At 45.7% G+C, this 17,236-nt stretch overlaps 1 protein-coding gene across 9 annotated transcripts in view; it reads right to left on the minus strand.

Moving 5' to 3' along the window:
• Positions 1-17,236, minus strand: part of TOM1L2 (target of myb1 like 2 membrane trafficking protein) — a 118,332-nt gene that overhangs the window by 65,194 nt on the left and 35,902 nt on the right. For all 9 annotated transcript variants that reach the window (XM_077449522.1, XM_077449521.1, XM_077449519.1 and 6 more), the window contains exons 2-3: positions 7,431-7,515; positions 2,286-2,364 (exon numbers count right to left, since the gene is read on the minus strand). In XM_077449522.1, the coding sequence (XP_077305648.1) occupies positions 2,286-2,364; positions 7,431-7,515 (164 nt within the window). The remainder of the gene's footprint in view (positions 1-2,285; positions 2,365-7,430; positions 7,516-17,236) is intronic.

The following is a 17,236-nucleotide window of genomic DNA, read 5'->3' on the forward strand; positions in this document are numbered from 1 at the left end:
ATGCAGGCTAGACTGCCTGCGGACAAGTTAGCTATAATCAGAGATCGCATCCATGCGTTTACGATCTCCCAAGCCTGTTCCAGGAAGGAACTGCAATCACTACTAGGTATGCTTAAGTTTGCAACGAGGATCATTTCCCAAGGTAGGTCCTTCATTTCTAAGTTGTTGTCAAATGCCCCAGTTGAAGTCCATTGGGACGAAACGCATCTGGTTTGGCTTTCTGCTTCCTCCATTGCCCTTCCTTTTAACTCTGTGATCACAGTTTTTATTTTTACCGATGTATGTTGGTTTTTATAATAGAAAACCCACTTTTTTGACCTACACCATATGGAGGTATTTTTTCTTTCAGTAATCTTCCGGACGAGAGTTCTTTGGCTGTCCAGTCTGACCTTCAGCGCTTGAGTTCCAGCCTTGGTGTCCCCCACATCAGAGTTCCGGTCCGGCGGTTTTTCTGCACAACCCTTGGAGTCATGTTTGAAGGTCCTGGGTTCCTTGGAGTTTTGTCGATTTGCCAATCTTGGCACCCTTGCTTTACTGACTCGTTTAATGTCGCTGACGTTCGAGTCCACCTGTTCCGGTAAGAAAAGATATACTTCTCCTTTTGATTGAAGATGTACTATCCGTGATGCTCTACATGCCGGACAGTGCCAGTGTACACCAACCCTGACTAGCCACTATCTGGTGGTGGACTTACACCGGTTCTTTCCAGGACCTTTACACTTATTGGACTTTCCACATTTCCCTTTTAATTTTTTGTATGATTCATTTCTCATTACCTCTATATTCTCGGATCAAACTAGATTCCATGGCTTTGTCCTTTTTACACATGTGGGACGAGTTCCTCCAGCACCGGAACGGCATTGCCATGTTCATTCCTGCAGTATCATCTCCCCGAGTCAGTACCGATGCGGCAGCTACCAAAGGCTACGCAGCCATTTTTGCCACTCATTGGTTAGCAGGACTATGGCCGGACTAAAGTCTGGCAATTCCCAGGTTTGCACAAACCTCATCACTTTTTGAAGTTTATCATATAGTTTCTGCTGCACAGGTGTGAGTTAACAATGGACAGGTAACACTATAGTTTTCCTCCACAGACAATCAGGCTACTGTCGAAATCATTAACAAAGGAAGGTCCAGTTCGTTACTCATCATGCCCTTCGTACGCAGGCTCATTTGGCTGTCCCTCCAGTACAAATTCCATTTTCACTGCAGTTTCGTCAGTGGTGTAGATAATACAGCAGTGGATGCTTAATCCCGATTTAATTATCCATTATTTTTCCAGCGGGCCCCAGACACCTTTGCCACTCCGGCCCCGCACTTCTTGCCGTTTACCACGATTAGATAGATAGTTACTGGGCTGGCGCAGTTGCGTTAACAAGTCATTATCAGCCAACACAAGGAAGGCGTATGAAACAGCCTGGAATACTTTGCAGTTGTTCCAGTCTCTGTACCCTAGCCTTGATTATAACAACATCCAATACCTGATTGCTTTCACAGCCTACTGCCACTCCCAGCTTAAACATTCTCACAACACTGTTCACAACACCGTTCAGACTTATCTGGCAGGAATCCAACAACAGGCCCCCCGTTTTCACGGCACACCCGAAGTAGCCCGTGGCCAGCAGGCTCCACATTACAGGGCAGATATTCTGTAGCATGTCCGATATGCTTACCAGATCCCACTTTGGGCAACTATCTAGCCTGGTCCTCAAGGCAGCCATTTATCTGGCCTTCTATGGTTTAAGGCCAGGCTAATTTACATGTAAATGTATATATATATATATTTTTTTTACATGTGTATATCTCTCTCATATATATACATACACACCTCTATATCTCTCTCTATATAAATATATATAGAGAGAGAGACTATATATAATTTTTTTACATGTGTATCTCTCTCATAATATAGATATATATATATATATATATATATATATATATATATATATATATATATATATATATAGAGAGAGAGAGAGAGAGAGAGAGAGAGAGAGAGAGAGAGAGAGAGAGAGAGAGAGAGAGAGAGAAAGAGAGAGAGAGAGAGAGAGAGAGAGAGAGAGAGAGAGAGAGAGAGAGAGAGAGAGAGAGAGAGAGAGAGAGAGAGAGAGAGAGAGAGAGAGAGAGAGAGAGAGAGAGAGAGAGAGAGAGAGAGAGAGAGAGAGAGAGAGAGAGAGAGAGAGAGAGAGAGAGAGAGAGAGATCTCTCTATAATATATATATCTCATCACAGTTTTAATTTACACATCTTCCTTGGTAAAAAAAATCAAAAGGGGAACTCACCGTTAATGCTAGCATCACTTCTCTGTAATTTTTGTTTCCATTCAACCTTTTCTTTAAGGCGCGGATCGCATCTTTTGGCCTAGAAACAAAACAAGGCACTTCAATCAGCGTTTAAATGTAATTGCCCGCCTTTAACAGCTAGCCAACCTGCCGCCGCAGTCATACAGCGGCAGGTTGGCGCGGCTATGCAAATCGCCGTAGCTGTACGTCGCTCCTTCACAGCAGGTACGCGCTCATGCGCCCACCGCATGTCCCCGGAGCCGATGTGTGTGCTCGTGACAGAGCAAGAACCGGGATCTGTGTGTGTAAACAGATCCCGGTTCTCTCAGGGGAGAGGAGACAGATGTGTGTTCATACTATGTATGAACACAGATCTCTTTCTCTCCTCCTCCAGTCAGTCCCCCCCCCCCCCCCCACACACAGTTAGAACACACAGTCAGGGAACACACTTAACCCCTTGATCGCCCCCTAGTGTTAACCCCCTTCCCTGCCAGTGATATTTTTATAGTAATCAGTGGCTATTTTTAGCTCCGATTGCTGTATAAATGACAATGGTCTCAAAATAGTTTAAAAAGTGTCCAATGTGTCCGTTGCAATGTCGCAGTCCTAATAAAAATGACATAAACCTATCCCCTATTTTGTAGACACTATAACTTTTGCCCAAACCAATAAATATACGCTTATTGCGTTTTTTTTTTTACCAAAAACATGTAGAAGAATATATAGACGGCCTAAACTGATGAAGAATTTTTTTTTCTATATTTTTTGAGATTTATTATAGCAAAAAGTAAAAAATTATTGTGTTTTTTTCAAAATTGATGGTCTTTTTTTGTTTATAGTTCAAAAAATAAAAACCGCAGGGGTGATCAAATACTACCAAAAGATGGGCAGGACACAGTATGATGCATAGCGGCAGTGTATGATACCACCCCCTCCTCACTGTGTCACCATGGTCACTGAGACTGGAAATGACAGGAAATCCAAAATGTAGTGGTTGTCACCAGAGCAGGAGGTAAGGGGACATCTTCCAATAAGGACACCTGTTCCAGAGACAACTGTCTAAGGGGGTGTCAATATTTTCTCTCACTTCCTGTTGCATCTGTGAGACAGGAAGTAATAGAAGATTTCCCCATGGGACAAAAAGCAGCAAAAAGCAAACTTGGCTTTACATACAGATCCAACTTCAGAATAAATACTTCTGGCACAATGACATCTACTAGAAAGAACTATCAGGTGAATAGAACACATTTATGGAAGTAGTCTATACATATCTTTCTGGGGCCTCCTGCAGTTCCTGTACAGCAGAGCTCTGAGTTACGGAAAAAGCAGAACAAAGAGCCAATCAGCCGTGCTGTAAGGAGCCATGCTGATAGGAGGAAAGAGCAGAGTGACAGAGATGAGCTCATTAGTTCGCTGCTTCTCCCTTCACTGTCCAATTGCAGGGTTGGTGTTGGGGCGGAGACTTGTAATGCCGCGTACACACGACCGAACTTTCCGGCAGAAAAGGTCAGACGGAATCATTCCGTCGGATATTCTGATCGTGTGTGGGCTTCATCTGAATTTTTTCTTCAAAAATTCAGATGGACCTAGAAACATTTTTCAAATCTGTCCAACGGAATCAATTTCTATCGGGAAAACCATTCGTCTGTGTGCTGGTCTGATGGATCAAAAATGACGCAAGGGCAGCTATTGGGTACTGGCTATTGAACTTCATCAGGCTCAAAACAAACGGATTTTGGTGTGATCGTGTGTGGGCAAGTCTGTTCGTTCGGAATTCCGTCAAAAGTTCATCTGACCTTTTCTGACGGAAAGTCCGGTCGCGTGTACCAAGCATTAGTGTTGCTGAATTGCAGCACAAAAAAAATCAAGTCTCCCCTGACAGACAGAGTTGTGCTGTGTACCACAGCTGTGCAAAATTCAGAAATGGATGGAAAAGAATACAAATTCTTTGGCAGATAGAACATCCTCCCACTGACACCGACGATGGGGCACTATTCCTCCCATTGACACCAACGATGGGGCACTATTCCTCCCATTGACACCAACGATGGGGCACTATTCCTCCCACTGACACCAATGATGGGGCACTACTCCTCCCACGGAAACCAATGATGGGGCACTATTCCTCCCACTGACATCAATGATGGGGCACTACTCCTCCCACGGAAACCAATGATGGGGCACTATTCTTCCCACTGACATCAATGATGGGGCACTACTCCTCCCACGGAAACCAATGATGGGGCACTATTCCTCCCACTGAAACCAATGATGGGCATGATTCATCATGACACCAATAACAGGGAACTGCTATATTATTATTTTTTTATTATTTGCTATTTTATTTTACCCTTTAAGTTGTTACTTTGTATTTGTAATTAATACTCTGACAGAAAGCAGGACATCTCCGGGTGTCAGGAATAGATCGCACCGCTGTATCTGCACTGATGGAGTATATGGAGATGGAGAAGTATTTTTGGCTCCTATGTTTTTGACTGTCCTCCAAACTTCCATCACTGTGCGGTAAGCTGCGGAAAAACCAGAATCTATGAAGCTGATGAAATGTCTCCCCTGGGTGGAGGACGGAGACGGCCTATTAATCTATATATAGTAAGATCTGGTCTGGTAAGTTTGGCTCACACAGGAGTGACCATGTCCTCGGCTTGTGTCCTGCTCATTGAAGGACGGGAGAGGTAGGACACACCGCACTCCTTACAGGACCAGTAGCTCTGGTATAGCAAATTAAAGTGCTTGTAAACCTCAGACATGAAAGATGAACAAAGTATATCCCTCTACAGTGTGTACCTGTCTCAACCCATAGCACTAAGTGTAATTTCTGTCTGTTGCTTCCTTCCTCTGCTGACAAATTTTACTGACACCAAGAGAGAAATGGTGACAGGGGAGGGACATCCAGCTGATTGACAGCCTCAGCTCTGTTTCTGTGTGAAGGGGGATGTGTCCAATCAGCTCTCAGAGAACTCATCAATGATGTAACTTCAGCTCTCCACCCCCTGCTTTTCAAAGCTAAGAGAGCCTGTGAAAATTTTGCACTGTGATTGAATGTAGGGGAAAGATGGCTGCAGATAAACAAGTACAACTTATGTAGGGGGATATGTTTCATCTCTGTATATCACCTGAGGTATATGCAGAGGCAGCTGGTGCTCAAAATTTTGGGGGGGAAAAAAAAAACTGAAAAAAAAAAACATCAATTGCAGCCTCACTGTGCCCATCAAACGCAGCCACTGTGCCCCATCAAATGCAGCTATTGTGACCCCTGCCTACCCGCTGTCTGACCGGCACTTACCCCATCTTGGTGGTGGGTCAGGCAGTGGCGAGCTGTGTCCCCCATTTGTCTCTTCTTGCTTCCTGCTAGGCGTCCAATAGCAACGCCTGTCCTTTCGGCCAATCGGTTGACGGGTATCAGATCCACGCTACCCGATTGGTAGAGAGGCGTTCCAGTGTTAGAAAAGCAAATATTCATTCGCACCTGGGTGGACTCCGAACGCAATGCTCTGCACTCCGAGTTGGCCTTTTTTTAAACCAATTAGAACCTATGGCTCCAATCAGATGCTTCAATAAAAAAAAAACACCCCCGTCGCTGTAAAATGCCGCCAGTGGAGGTGCATCCATAGAGGGCGCAGGAGCGCCGCCCTCCTCTCCTGCACCGCTCTATCACCAATAGATAGATTCATGCAATGCATGAATCTATCTATTATCGCCACTGCCGCCCCTATTCAGCTTTCCGGCCCCTTGTCGGGCACCAGGCATCTGAATTACAGCGGTGGGGTTTCTTTGGAAGCGCCTAATTAGAGCTGTCGGCTCTGATAGGCGTCCTGATTAGAGCCGTTCACTGTTTACACAGTGTTGTGTTAGAGAAGCGAATACATCGCTTCCCTAACACTGACCCTCTTCTCAGCCAATTAGGTTGCCGGGTCTGTGTTACCCGTCACATGATTGGCTGAAATCCCAGGCGCTGTGATTGGACGCCTACCAGGCGTCCAATCATTGCAGAAGACGAGAGGAGGAGCGCGGGAGAAGACATTGGGGTCGGGATGAAATGGAGGACACCGGACACCGCTCGCTGCCGTCACCCGCTGCACACTAGAGATAAGGTAAGTGCCGGGCAGACGGCGGGCGGGGGGCACAGTGGCAGCACTTGGGGCACAGTGGCAGCACTTGGGGCACAGTGGCAGCGTTTGATAGGAAAAGTGGCTGCAATTGATGGGGTTTTTTTCTGAATTTTTTAGTTTGAGCACCATCCGCCACTGGCCGGATGCCTGAATAGGGGGTGGTGGCGGAGACAATGGATAGATTCATGCAATGCATAAATCTATCCATTCTACATAGAGGGGGTGGCCGGAGATAGGGGGCGGCTGGAGATAGGGGGCGGTGCCTGTGAGCCCTTAATGGATGGGCCACCCCCTGGGTATATGTAAGGTACAGTTATATGTAAGAGTTTGCAAACACTTTAAAGGGTTACTCCAGAAGACAAGAGAAATGCTAATGTCATTCAGGAGACACTGTTCAGCAAGCTCTCCATGTGCCCCAGGGTGGAACTGCAGTCTCTGGTCACACGCAGCACCACTGTTGGGCCCACTTTTATCAATTTGCAGCTTATCACTGTGTGGCATTATTGGTGTTTACACCATCGTTATCACAGTTTATATTTATTTCTATTTTTATCCTTGCTTTTCGGTAGCTACCGTCATTGAGGGCACCTGAGGTTAGGTTTCTGTGGTCCCTGGGGGTCCCCCACAGACTGGTTTCTCTTATCTTTGCACACACTCCATCTAATGAAGGGTGGTTGTGAACTCTCAGACAGACAGAAATAGAAGGCAATGTAGCACAGAATCATGTGACCAGAGGTTGCACTTCCACCATGAGAGAGCCTACTGAACAGTGATTTCTGAATACGTTTAGCATTTCACTTGTCTGGAGTTACCAGATCTACTGGTCCTGCAACAAGTGAGGTGTGGTTGATCAGGTGTCACATATGCCCACTGGCATCTGGCCAAGCTGGTCCAATAGAACTATCCAAGATATATTATCGCTGGAGTTCAGCTGTAAAGGTGGTAAATAGCTGACAGGTTCACTTTAGGCTTCACAGAATAAGGAAAAAACCACTATGCCCTTGGCTTTACCCACCCTTCTTCTGTTTCATTGATGATGTCACAGATCTCCATGTTGAGCGTCCAGTCCTCGCTCTGAAGGGAGCCTTCTGTGGCTTTCTCTGTGGAAGACATGAAAAGGGAGTGAGAATTTAGATATAAACCTCGCAAGCTGAGCTACAGGTGCAGAATAAGGCAGCAGATGGATCCAACGAGTAGTAGGGACTCCAGTGGCGGGTCCACACCTCCAAAGTGGCTTGCCCCAGACCCTCAATATTCATGTTGGTAGAGCATCTTTCCTTCACCAACTAGACTATTCTAATCCAGAGCCATACCAACCAAAACCCAAAAATGAGCAGGAGGATCTTTGCAAGAAATTGTAACAAAAAAACGAAACAAAAAATAAATTAAAAAAAAGCACGCACACAGCTAGGCGACAACACAGGACAAGGTAAAGGAAGGGTGGAAGGCGGAGATGGGGACACCACGGCAGAAGTCACATTACATTTACCATCTGCAGGTATAGGAAGATGCTGTGCTGGCTTCTACAGATGATACTTTTTCACCTTGTGCCACAGCGATGTCAACAGAGATTCAAAAAGCTATAACAGGGCTTCTATACTACGGTCCGCGGGACAAATCTGGCCTGCCGCAAGGTTTTATCTGCCTCTCTGATGTAAAAAAGGAGTATGATGTAAGGGAAGACTGTGATAGGGGGGCTACTGCAAAAAGGGGGCTCTTATTTAAAGGGGGACCTTGATGAGAAGAGGGCTCTGATGATGTAAGGGTGGCTCTGATGTGGACCCTGATGTAAGGGGAACATTGATTTAAGGGGAGGGGCTCTGACAGGGACCCCGATCTAAGGGGGGGCTCTGACGGGGACCCCGATCTCAGGGGGGCCTCTTACGGGGACCCCGATCTAAGGGGGGCCTCTAACGGGGACCCCGATCTAAGGGGGGGCCTCTGACGGGGACCCCGATCTAAGGGGGGGCCTCTGACGGGGACCCCGATCTAAGGGGGGCCTCTGAGGGCGACCCTGATCTAAGGGGGGGGGGCTCTGACGGGGACCCTGATCTAAGGGGGGGCCTCTGACGGGGATCCTGATCTAAGGGGGGGGGCTCTGACGGGGATCCTTATCTTAGGGCGGGGCCTTTGAAGTAAGTGGGGGACTTTTATGTAGTGGGACTTTTTGATGGGTACTCTGATGTAAGAGGGCTCTGATGGGGAACCCGATGTGTGTGGGATTCCGACGGGCTCACATTTATTTGGAATTTTTATTGCTTTGTTTTACTGGGGTTTATTCTCTTTTGTTCTGATATTTAAAAAAATATATTTAAACAATTAAAATATATTCATTTAAACTACTTGCCTACCGGGCACTTTTCCTTTCTAACCAGGCCAGTTCAGCTTTAAGCGCTGTCACACTTTGAACAGCAATTGCGCAGTCATGCAACACTGTATGCAAACAAACAAACAGATAGAGCTATGTTTTTGTGGTAGTTAATCACCACAGATTTAAATCGCAGACCGAAGATTAAAAAAAAAAAAAAAAAAAAAAAAAAAAAAGTTCTTAGTTCCTGTTATAGAATTTTGTAAATAAGTAATTTTTCTCCTTCACTGATGTGCCCTGATGAGGCTGCACTGAGGGGCATAAAGACCCAAAGAGAGCAGCGCCATCTAAGTGCAGCTTAACTAATATGCAGCACTGATGAGGAGGCACTAATATGTAGCACTGATGAAAAAACATAGGTGGCACTGATGAACAAACAGAGGTGGCACTGATGAGGAGGCACCAATATGCGGCACTAATGGGCACTGATAGATGGCACTAATATGTAGCACTGATGAGCAAAGATAGATGGCACTGATGAGGAGGCACTAATATGCGGCACTGGTGGGCACTGATGAGGAGGCACTAATATGCAGCAATAATATGTAGCACTGATGAGGAGGCACTAATATGCGGCACTAATATGTAGCACTGATGAGCAAAGATAGATGGCACTGATGAGGAGGCACCAATATGCGGCACTAATGGGCACTGATAGATGGCACTAATATGTAGCACTGATGAGCAAAGATAGATGGCACTGATGAGGAGGCACTAATATGCGGCACTGGTGGGCACTGATGAGGAGGCACTAATATGCAGCAATAATATGTAGCACTGATGAGGAGGCACTAATATGCGGCACTAATATGTAGCACTGATGAGCAAAGATAGATGGCACTGATGAGGAGTCACTAATATGCAGCACTGATGGGCACTGACGAGGAGGCACTAATATGTAGCACTGATGAGCAAAGATAGGTGGCACTGATGAGGTACTAATATGGCCCTGATGAGGAGGCACTAATATGTGGCACTGATGGGCACCGATGAGGAGGCACTAATATGCGGCACTAATATGTAGCACTGATGAGCAAAGATAGATGGCACTGATGAGGAGTCACTAATATGCAGCACTGATGGGCACTGACGAGGAGGCACTAATATGTAGCACTGATGAGCAAAGATAGGTGGCACTGATGAGGTACTAATATGTGGCACTAATATGCAGCACCGACGAGGCAGCACTTAGGAGACACTAATATGTAGCACTGATGGGCACAGATAGGTGGCACTAATATGCAGCACTGATGAGCACAGATGGGTGGCACTAATGAGGAGGCACTAATATGCAGCACTGATGGGCACTAATGGGAACTGAGAGGCAGTACTGACTGGCATCACTGATGGGTACTGTTGGGGCTGCACTGATAACCAGTCCCCTGATTAACTGTGCAGATGTCCGCTGTGAGGAAATGCTCATGATCAGCTGTCAGTGTGAGGAAAGGAATGGCGATAACCGGCAATTCCTTGTTTACATGTGATTGGGCACAGCTGATCACATGGGTAAAGAGCCTCATCATCGGCTCTTTACTGAGATCAGTGATGTGTCGTATCCCAGAGACAGAGCACACGAGCGATCGCAGCGCCATGAGAGTCGGATGACGCCGCCCACCCCTCATTTGTCAATACGGTGGGCAGGAGGTGGTTACATTTGAACAAACCTTTATAAAAGCAGATTTTTGGGGGGGGTTTTTTCGCAATAATTTCTAAAATAGACAATGTGGCCCTCATACTGAAAAGTCTAGACGATCGTTTAAAAAGAAAATTGCTTCTATAACTGTGTAAGTGCCATGAAAACTTTACAGATCGGGTGCAGGAAAAGGAAAATTCTTTGCATTTTTTCGGTCAGACTGCAGATTCTTTTATTGAATTAGAGAGGTCCGGCTCAGCTCAGCAAAAAAAACATCACTACACCGCAGAACAAATGACACGAAACGAGAACGGCGAGCGCCAATCTTACTGGAAATCCTGATGGTGTCAGCAAAGAGTGACAGGACCTTAAAGAGGCGGATGGCTGGCCGGCACTTTCCTGACTGTAAAGACAAATGAGCTCCGATGATCCGAACATCAAGTCATCGCTCGATCGAATCCAGCCTACCTTGTCAAGAACTGACCGAAAGCAGCTCTGTCTGGTGAAAGGCCAGGCTGCTGCGGCACCTCCTGCAAAGAGCAGCTGTCAATCAGAAAACAAAAGAGGGTTTTTTTTACCCAGAAAAGGACAGATGGCTGCCAAGAGATATCCAACAGAGAGCAAGTCTCCTGAAATGACCTCCGTCTAGGGATCTGCAATCAGCGGACCTCCAGCTGTTGCAAAACTACAAGTACCATCATGCCTCTGGCTCTGGGTGGCATTTTTGTGGCTGTCAGAGTCTTGCTATGCATCATGGGACTTGTAGTTCTGCAACAGCTGGAGGTCCGCTAATCCCAGGAGGTATAGCTGGAACCCATTTCCCAATTTTGTGAGATGAGGAGCTTTTGTAGGCAAAAAGGTCCCGGGGGTACGGGGGACCATGAAGAATTAAAGAAGCTGGAAAGTCTCGAGGTTTTTCACTTTAATGCACTCTATGCATTAACCACTTAAGGACCAAGCCTCTTTCTGAGATTTGTTGTTTACAAGTTAAAAACAGAGTTTTTTTTTTGCTAGAAAACTATTTAGAACCCCCAAACATTATAAAAAAAATTTTTTCGAACACCCTAGAGAATAAAATGGCGGTCAATGCAATACTCTGTTACACCGTATTTGCGCAGCGGTCTTACAAGCGCACTTTTTTTTTGAAAAATACACTTTTTTGAATTAAAAAAATAAGACAAAAGTAAAGTTAGCCAAATTTTTTTTTATTTTTTTGTTTTTTTATATTGTGAAAGATGTGACCCAACATGTCACGCTTTAAAATTGCGCCCGCTCGTGGAATGGTGACAAACTTTTACCCTTAAAAATCTCCATAGGGGACGTTTAAAAAATTCTACAGGTTGCATGTTTTGCGTTATAGAGGTGGTCTAGAGCTAAAATTATTGCTCTGACTCTACTGATCGCGGCGATACCTCACATGTGTGGTTTGAACACCATTTTCATATACGGGCGCTACTCACGTATGCGTTTGCTTCTGCACGCGAGCTCATTGGAATGGGGCGCATTTTAAAAAAAAAATAAATAAATAAAATCTTCTCTTTTATTTTACCTTTTATTTTTACACTGCTTAAAAAAAAAAAACAACGTGTCACTTTTATTCCTATTACAGGGAACGCAAACATCCCTTGTAATAGAAGAAAGCATGATAGGACCTCTTAACTATGAGATCTGTGGTCAAAAATACACTATAATGCAAAAATAAAAATAAGATAAAAAAAATGTAATGAAACATATACTTTTTTTTTTTAAATGGCCCTTTAAGAACTGTGGGTGGAAGGGACGTTTTGACGTCGCACCCGCCCTGCATCTTCCCCTCACTCGACTCATGCCCAGCAAGGGTGAAGATCCGATCGCCTCCGCCACTGGCTCCGGTAAGCATCAGAAGTCACCAGGGGGGGGCCTCTCCCGCCAACTGTAAAAGCGATCTTGCAGCGAATCCGCCACAGAGACCACTTTTATCTTAAATCAAACCGAAGAGAAGAGAATACCGGGGTCTTGGCAGCTAGCTGCTGCCATAACAATGATATTCCTCTTCAAACAGCTGACGTATAACGACGGTGGGAGGTCCAGAAATGGTTAAGTTGAAACACCTTTTGTGGTGCAGCTCCCCCCAGACCCGATCATTCCAGCGACAAGAACAAGCAGAGCAGCTCCAGTCGCTTGTCTCTGGTCCTCATTGGCTCCTGCCAATCAAGTCTAGTGACGCATTAGCCGGGGGGGCAGGGCTGAGTCCTGCGGTCTGTGTCGTCAGTGGACGCAGCAGCAGGATTCGGGGGCGCGGCCACAGGAGTGCCCTCATGGAAAGTGGCTCTCCGTGTGGTCACTCGATGCGGAGGAGGAGCCAGGAGTGCAGCTGGGGGACACAAGAAGAGGAGGAATGGGGCCGCTCTGTGCAAAACCCTTACACAGAGTAGATAAGTATAACATTTTATTTATTTTTTTACAAACACAATCTTTACAATCACTTTAAAAGCATGCAGGCAAAAGGTCAAACACCGAAGGCACGGAGACCATGAAGAATTAAAGCATGTAGGTAAAAAGGTCACACCTCTGAAGTACAGGGACCATTGTGTAAACCTCCATTTCTCAATTTGTACATATAGGTCAGCCTATAGGTACAGTAACTATCTCCTAAACAAGCAGCGTTTAGGAGATATTTACTCTGTACTGCGCCGATGAGGTCATCTGCGCATGCGCTGTGAAGAAACGCCCTTCCATGCCGTTTCATCACTACTGAGTGCCGTGACTGTCGGCGCATGCAAGGAAGTCACAGAGCCGGAGCCCGTGGCCCCGGAAGGAAGAGGGGCGAAGATGAATGCGACTTCCAGTGGGGACAGCACAGACTTTGTTTGCAGGTGACACATAATGGGCTACTATGAGATGCATACTAGCCCATTATGCTTTTACTTTGCAGGGAACAAAAGAGGAAATAAAACCCATCAGAGTTTACTTCCTCTTTAAAGTGGGTGTAAACCCCCTGGGACCACTTTGACCTACAGGTAAGCCTAGATTAAGGCTTACCTGTAGGTGCAACAAATATCTCCTAAACCTACACAGTTTAGGAGATATTTGCAAAAGACAGGCACGAGGTCTACAGCGCGCCTGCGCCGTAGACAGCGGCACGCAGGCGCACTGAGCATGCCGCTGCTAATGGCAATCATACCGTTCGTGGCGGCTCCCGCACGCATGCACGGGAGTGATGGCATCGCGGCTCCAGCCAGTCACAGCGCCAGAGCCGCAATACCAAGGGTTGCTTCGGGGGCTTCCATCTCTGGTAAGTTATTCATAATGAGCTAGTATGCATACTAGCTCATTATGCCTTTGCCTTACAGGGTGTGTTTTTTTTTTTCCCCTGCCTTTACTTCCTCTTTAAAGCATGCAAGCAAAGGCCACACCCTTGAGGTACGGGGGACCATGAAGAATTAAAGTAAGCAAAATAATTAATGGTTAAAATGAATCTAAACTATACAGTATCTCACAAAAGTGAGTACACCCCTCGCATTTTTGTAAATGTTTTATTCTATCTTTTAATGTGACAACACTGAAGAAATGACACTTTGCTACAAATGTCGAGTACTGATACCTTTGCGGTGCAATTTGAACACATACAAAATGAATGGGCTCAAATCGCACTGCAAAGCCTCACATGCAATTTGAACAGGAATGTGGTGCGATTTTGGCGTTTCCCGCACCGCTCTACGACAAGCCTGGCTTCACACGAGAGCACGAGAGAAAACCCCATGCGATTCGGACAGGAATCGCACCACATAGCAATGCAAATGCCATGTGATTTGAGCCCATTCATTTGGCATAGGCTCAAATCGACCTGCAAAGGGGATTTCAGGTATTGGAGCATCTGCACAAGTACTCAGATATAATGCAGAGTATCGGCACCGATAACGCTATCAGTGCAACCCTACATGGTAGAAAGAAGACCTCATCAACATACAGCCGAATCTTCACTATTCAATCGGTTAGGGGATGAGATGTGACCAGCACTGATCACTGTTTTGATGTCACAAAAATAAAAATCGCCGTCATTACTAGTAAAAAAAATAAAAAAAAAAATAAAAAAATTCCATAAAAATATCACATAGTTTGTAGATGCTATAATTTGCGCAAACCAATCAACATACCCTTAAGATTATTATTTTTTTTTTTACTAAAAACATGCAGCAAAACATATATTGGCGTAAATTGATGAAACTTGATTTTTTACATTTTCTCATTGGCTGTGTTTTATAGCAGAAAGTAAAAAAAATATTGTTTTTGTTCCCCCCCAAAATTGCTGTTCTTTTTTTGGTTTATAGTGTGAAAAATAAAAACCGCAGAGATGATCAAATACCACCAAAAGCAATCTCTATTTGTAGGAAACAAAGAACATACATTTTATGTGGATAAAGCATCGCGCGACCGCACAATAGTCAGTTAACCCCTTGCTTACTGGGCACCTAAAACCCCCCTCCTGCCCAGACCAATTTTCAGCTTTTAGCGCTGCCACTCTTGGCAATTGCGCGGTCATACAACGCTGTACCCAAATGACGCTGTACCCATATTTTTTAACCCCCGCAAATGGAGCTTTTTTTGGTGATGTTTGATCACCACTGGGTTATTTGTTAAAAAAAAAAAAATAATAATAAAAAAAAAAAAAAAATACAAAACCGTTTTATATTTTAATAAATTTTGCAAACAGGTAATTTTTCTCCTTCATTGATGTACACTGATGAGGCTGCACTGGTGGGCACTGATAAGGCGAAATTAATGGGCACTGATTGGCACTAAAAGGCGGCACTGAGAGGTAGCACTGATGGGCATAATTAGGTGGCACTGATAGCTGGCACTGATGGGTGGCAGTGATGGTCATTGATAAGCACTGCTAGGTGGCACTGATGAGGCACTGATTGGCCCCACTTGTGGGCATTGATAGGTGGCACTTGTTGGACACTGATAGGCTGCATTGATGGCCACTGATAAAGCGACACTATTGGGCACTGATAGGCACTAAAAGGCGACACTGAGAGGCCGCACTGATGGGCATTGAAGGGCACAAATAGGTGGCACTGATAGCTGACACTGATGGGTGGCAGTGATGGTCATTGATCGGCACTGGTAGGTGACACTGATAGGCAGCACTGATGAGGCACTGATTGAGTTGTGGGCATTGATAGGTGGCACTTGTGGGCACTGATTGCTGGCACTTACGTACTGTGGGCACTGATTTGTGGCACTGGCAGGCAGTACTGATGGGCACATATGAGGCTCTTCCTCTTTGGGACCGATGTCCCTTCAAACAGAAGCTGGGGATCAGAACAGAAGAAAAAAAATGATTACAGATCTTCTGTTTACATCATGTGATCAGCTGTCATTGGCTGACAGCTGATCATGTGGTAAGGGGCCGGGATCGACCCTCACTCGGATCTGTGAGCACCCGAGTCTCATTGACTCGGGTGATCACAGCGCCCTTGGGGGGGGGGGGTCATGGCAGCGAGCCTGCAAAGGGGAGGACCTCAATAGACATACTCCCGGCAAAGCAGATCCGCGCTGTAGCCCTCATTCGGCTATAGTGCAGATCTGAAGCACTTGAAGTGACGCAGTGCTGTATCGCAAAAAATGGCCTTGTCATTAAGGGGGTAAAACCTTCCCAGGCTGAAGTGGTTAAGATAGAACAGTACCTGGGATAAGGTGATTGTTCCCAATACCAGTAAGGTGTGGATGGATGGATGGATGGATGGATGGATGGGGGGGGAGGACAACGGTCCCAAACTTCCTCACTCTATCTAACGTTAAACGTTTTGTCTTTACATCCAATTCAACTCTAATCTTTCCTAATCTCTGAACAATGGCAAAGCGGAGTCGGGTAATTCCACTTCCTTTTTTAAATCCCTATTCTTCCAGCCCAAGACATGCAGAAGACGCAGCAGAGCGCCGATACTCAGATCCGTCTGGAGCCTAAGATTCCCAGCAGCACCGGAGAGGATTGCAGCCGACAGCCGCTCTGCAGAGACAATATATCTAAAGACGCAGCGCACTGAGCGGTGCTACCAACAGACCTCATCTCATCATCCGCAGGATATCACCAATGTAACGCACGCTGCGCGCCCTTGTTTAGAAATTCCCGCAGCAGGATTTACCCCTTGGCTGCCAACTATACAGACTTATGCCAAGATAGCGGGAACAATGCCTCAGCCAAGGCACGTTTGAGGAATGAGGGTTTGGTATGATTTAGGAGTACATAATGCAGATAGGCAAAGGACCTGAAGTCTGTAGATCCATGCATCACACTGTTATAAGGACTACAAATCTATACCCCATATACACTATATTAGCCAAAAGTATTGGGACGCCTGCCTGTACACTCACATTAATGGTATCCCAGTCTTATGCCCCGTACACACGGTCGGACTTTCCAACAGAAAATGTGCGATCGGAGCTTGTCAGAAATTCTGATCGTGTGTGTGTGGGCTCCATCTGACTTTTTACATTGGAATTTACCAAACACACAAAGTTTGAGAGCAGGATCTAAAATTTTCCAAAACAAAAAATTCAGTTTGCGTAAATTCCGATCGTGTGTAGATAATTCCGATGCACAAAGTGCCACGCATGCTCAGAATCAAGCAGAAGAGCCACACCGGCTATTGAACTTCACTTTTCTCAGCTCGTCGTACGTGTTGCACGTCACCGCGTTCTTGACTTTCGGAATTTCCGACCAACTTTGTGTGGCCGTGTGTATGCAAGACAAGTTTGAGCCAACATCCGTCAGAAAAAAAATCCGTGTGTACAGGGCATTAGTCTGTAGGGGTCAATATTGAGTTGGTCCACC

Source organism: Lithobates pipiens, unplaced genomic scaffold (assembly GCF_037356315.1).
Source record: "Lithobates pipiens isolate NorthernLeopardFrog02 unplaced genomic scaffold, aLitPip1_a1.2 Scaffold_22, whole genome shotgun sequence".
NCBI lineage: Eukaryota > Metazoa > Chordata > Amphibia > Anura > Ranidae > Lithobates > Lithobates pipiens.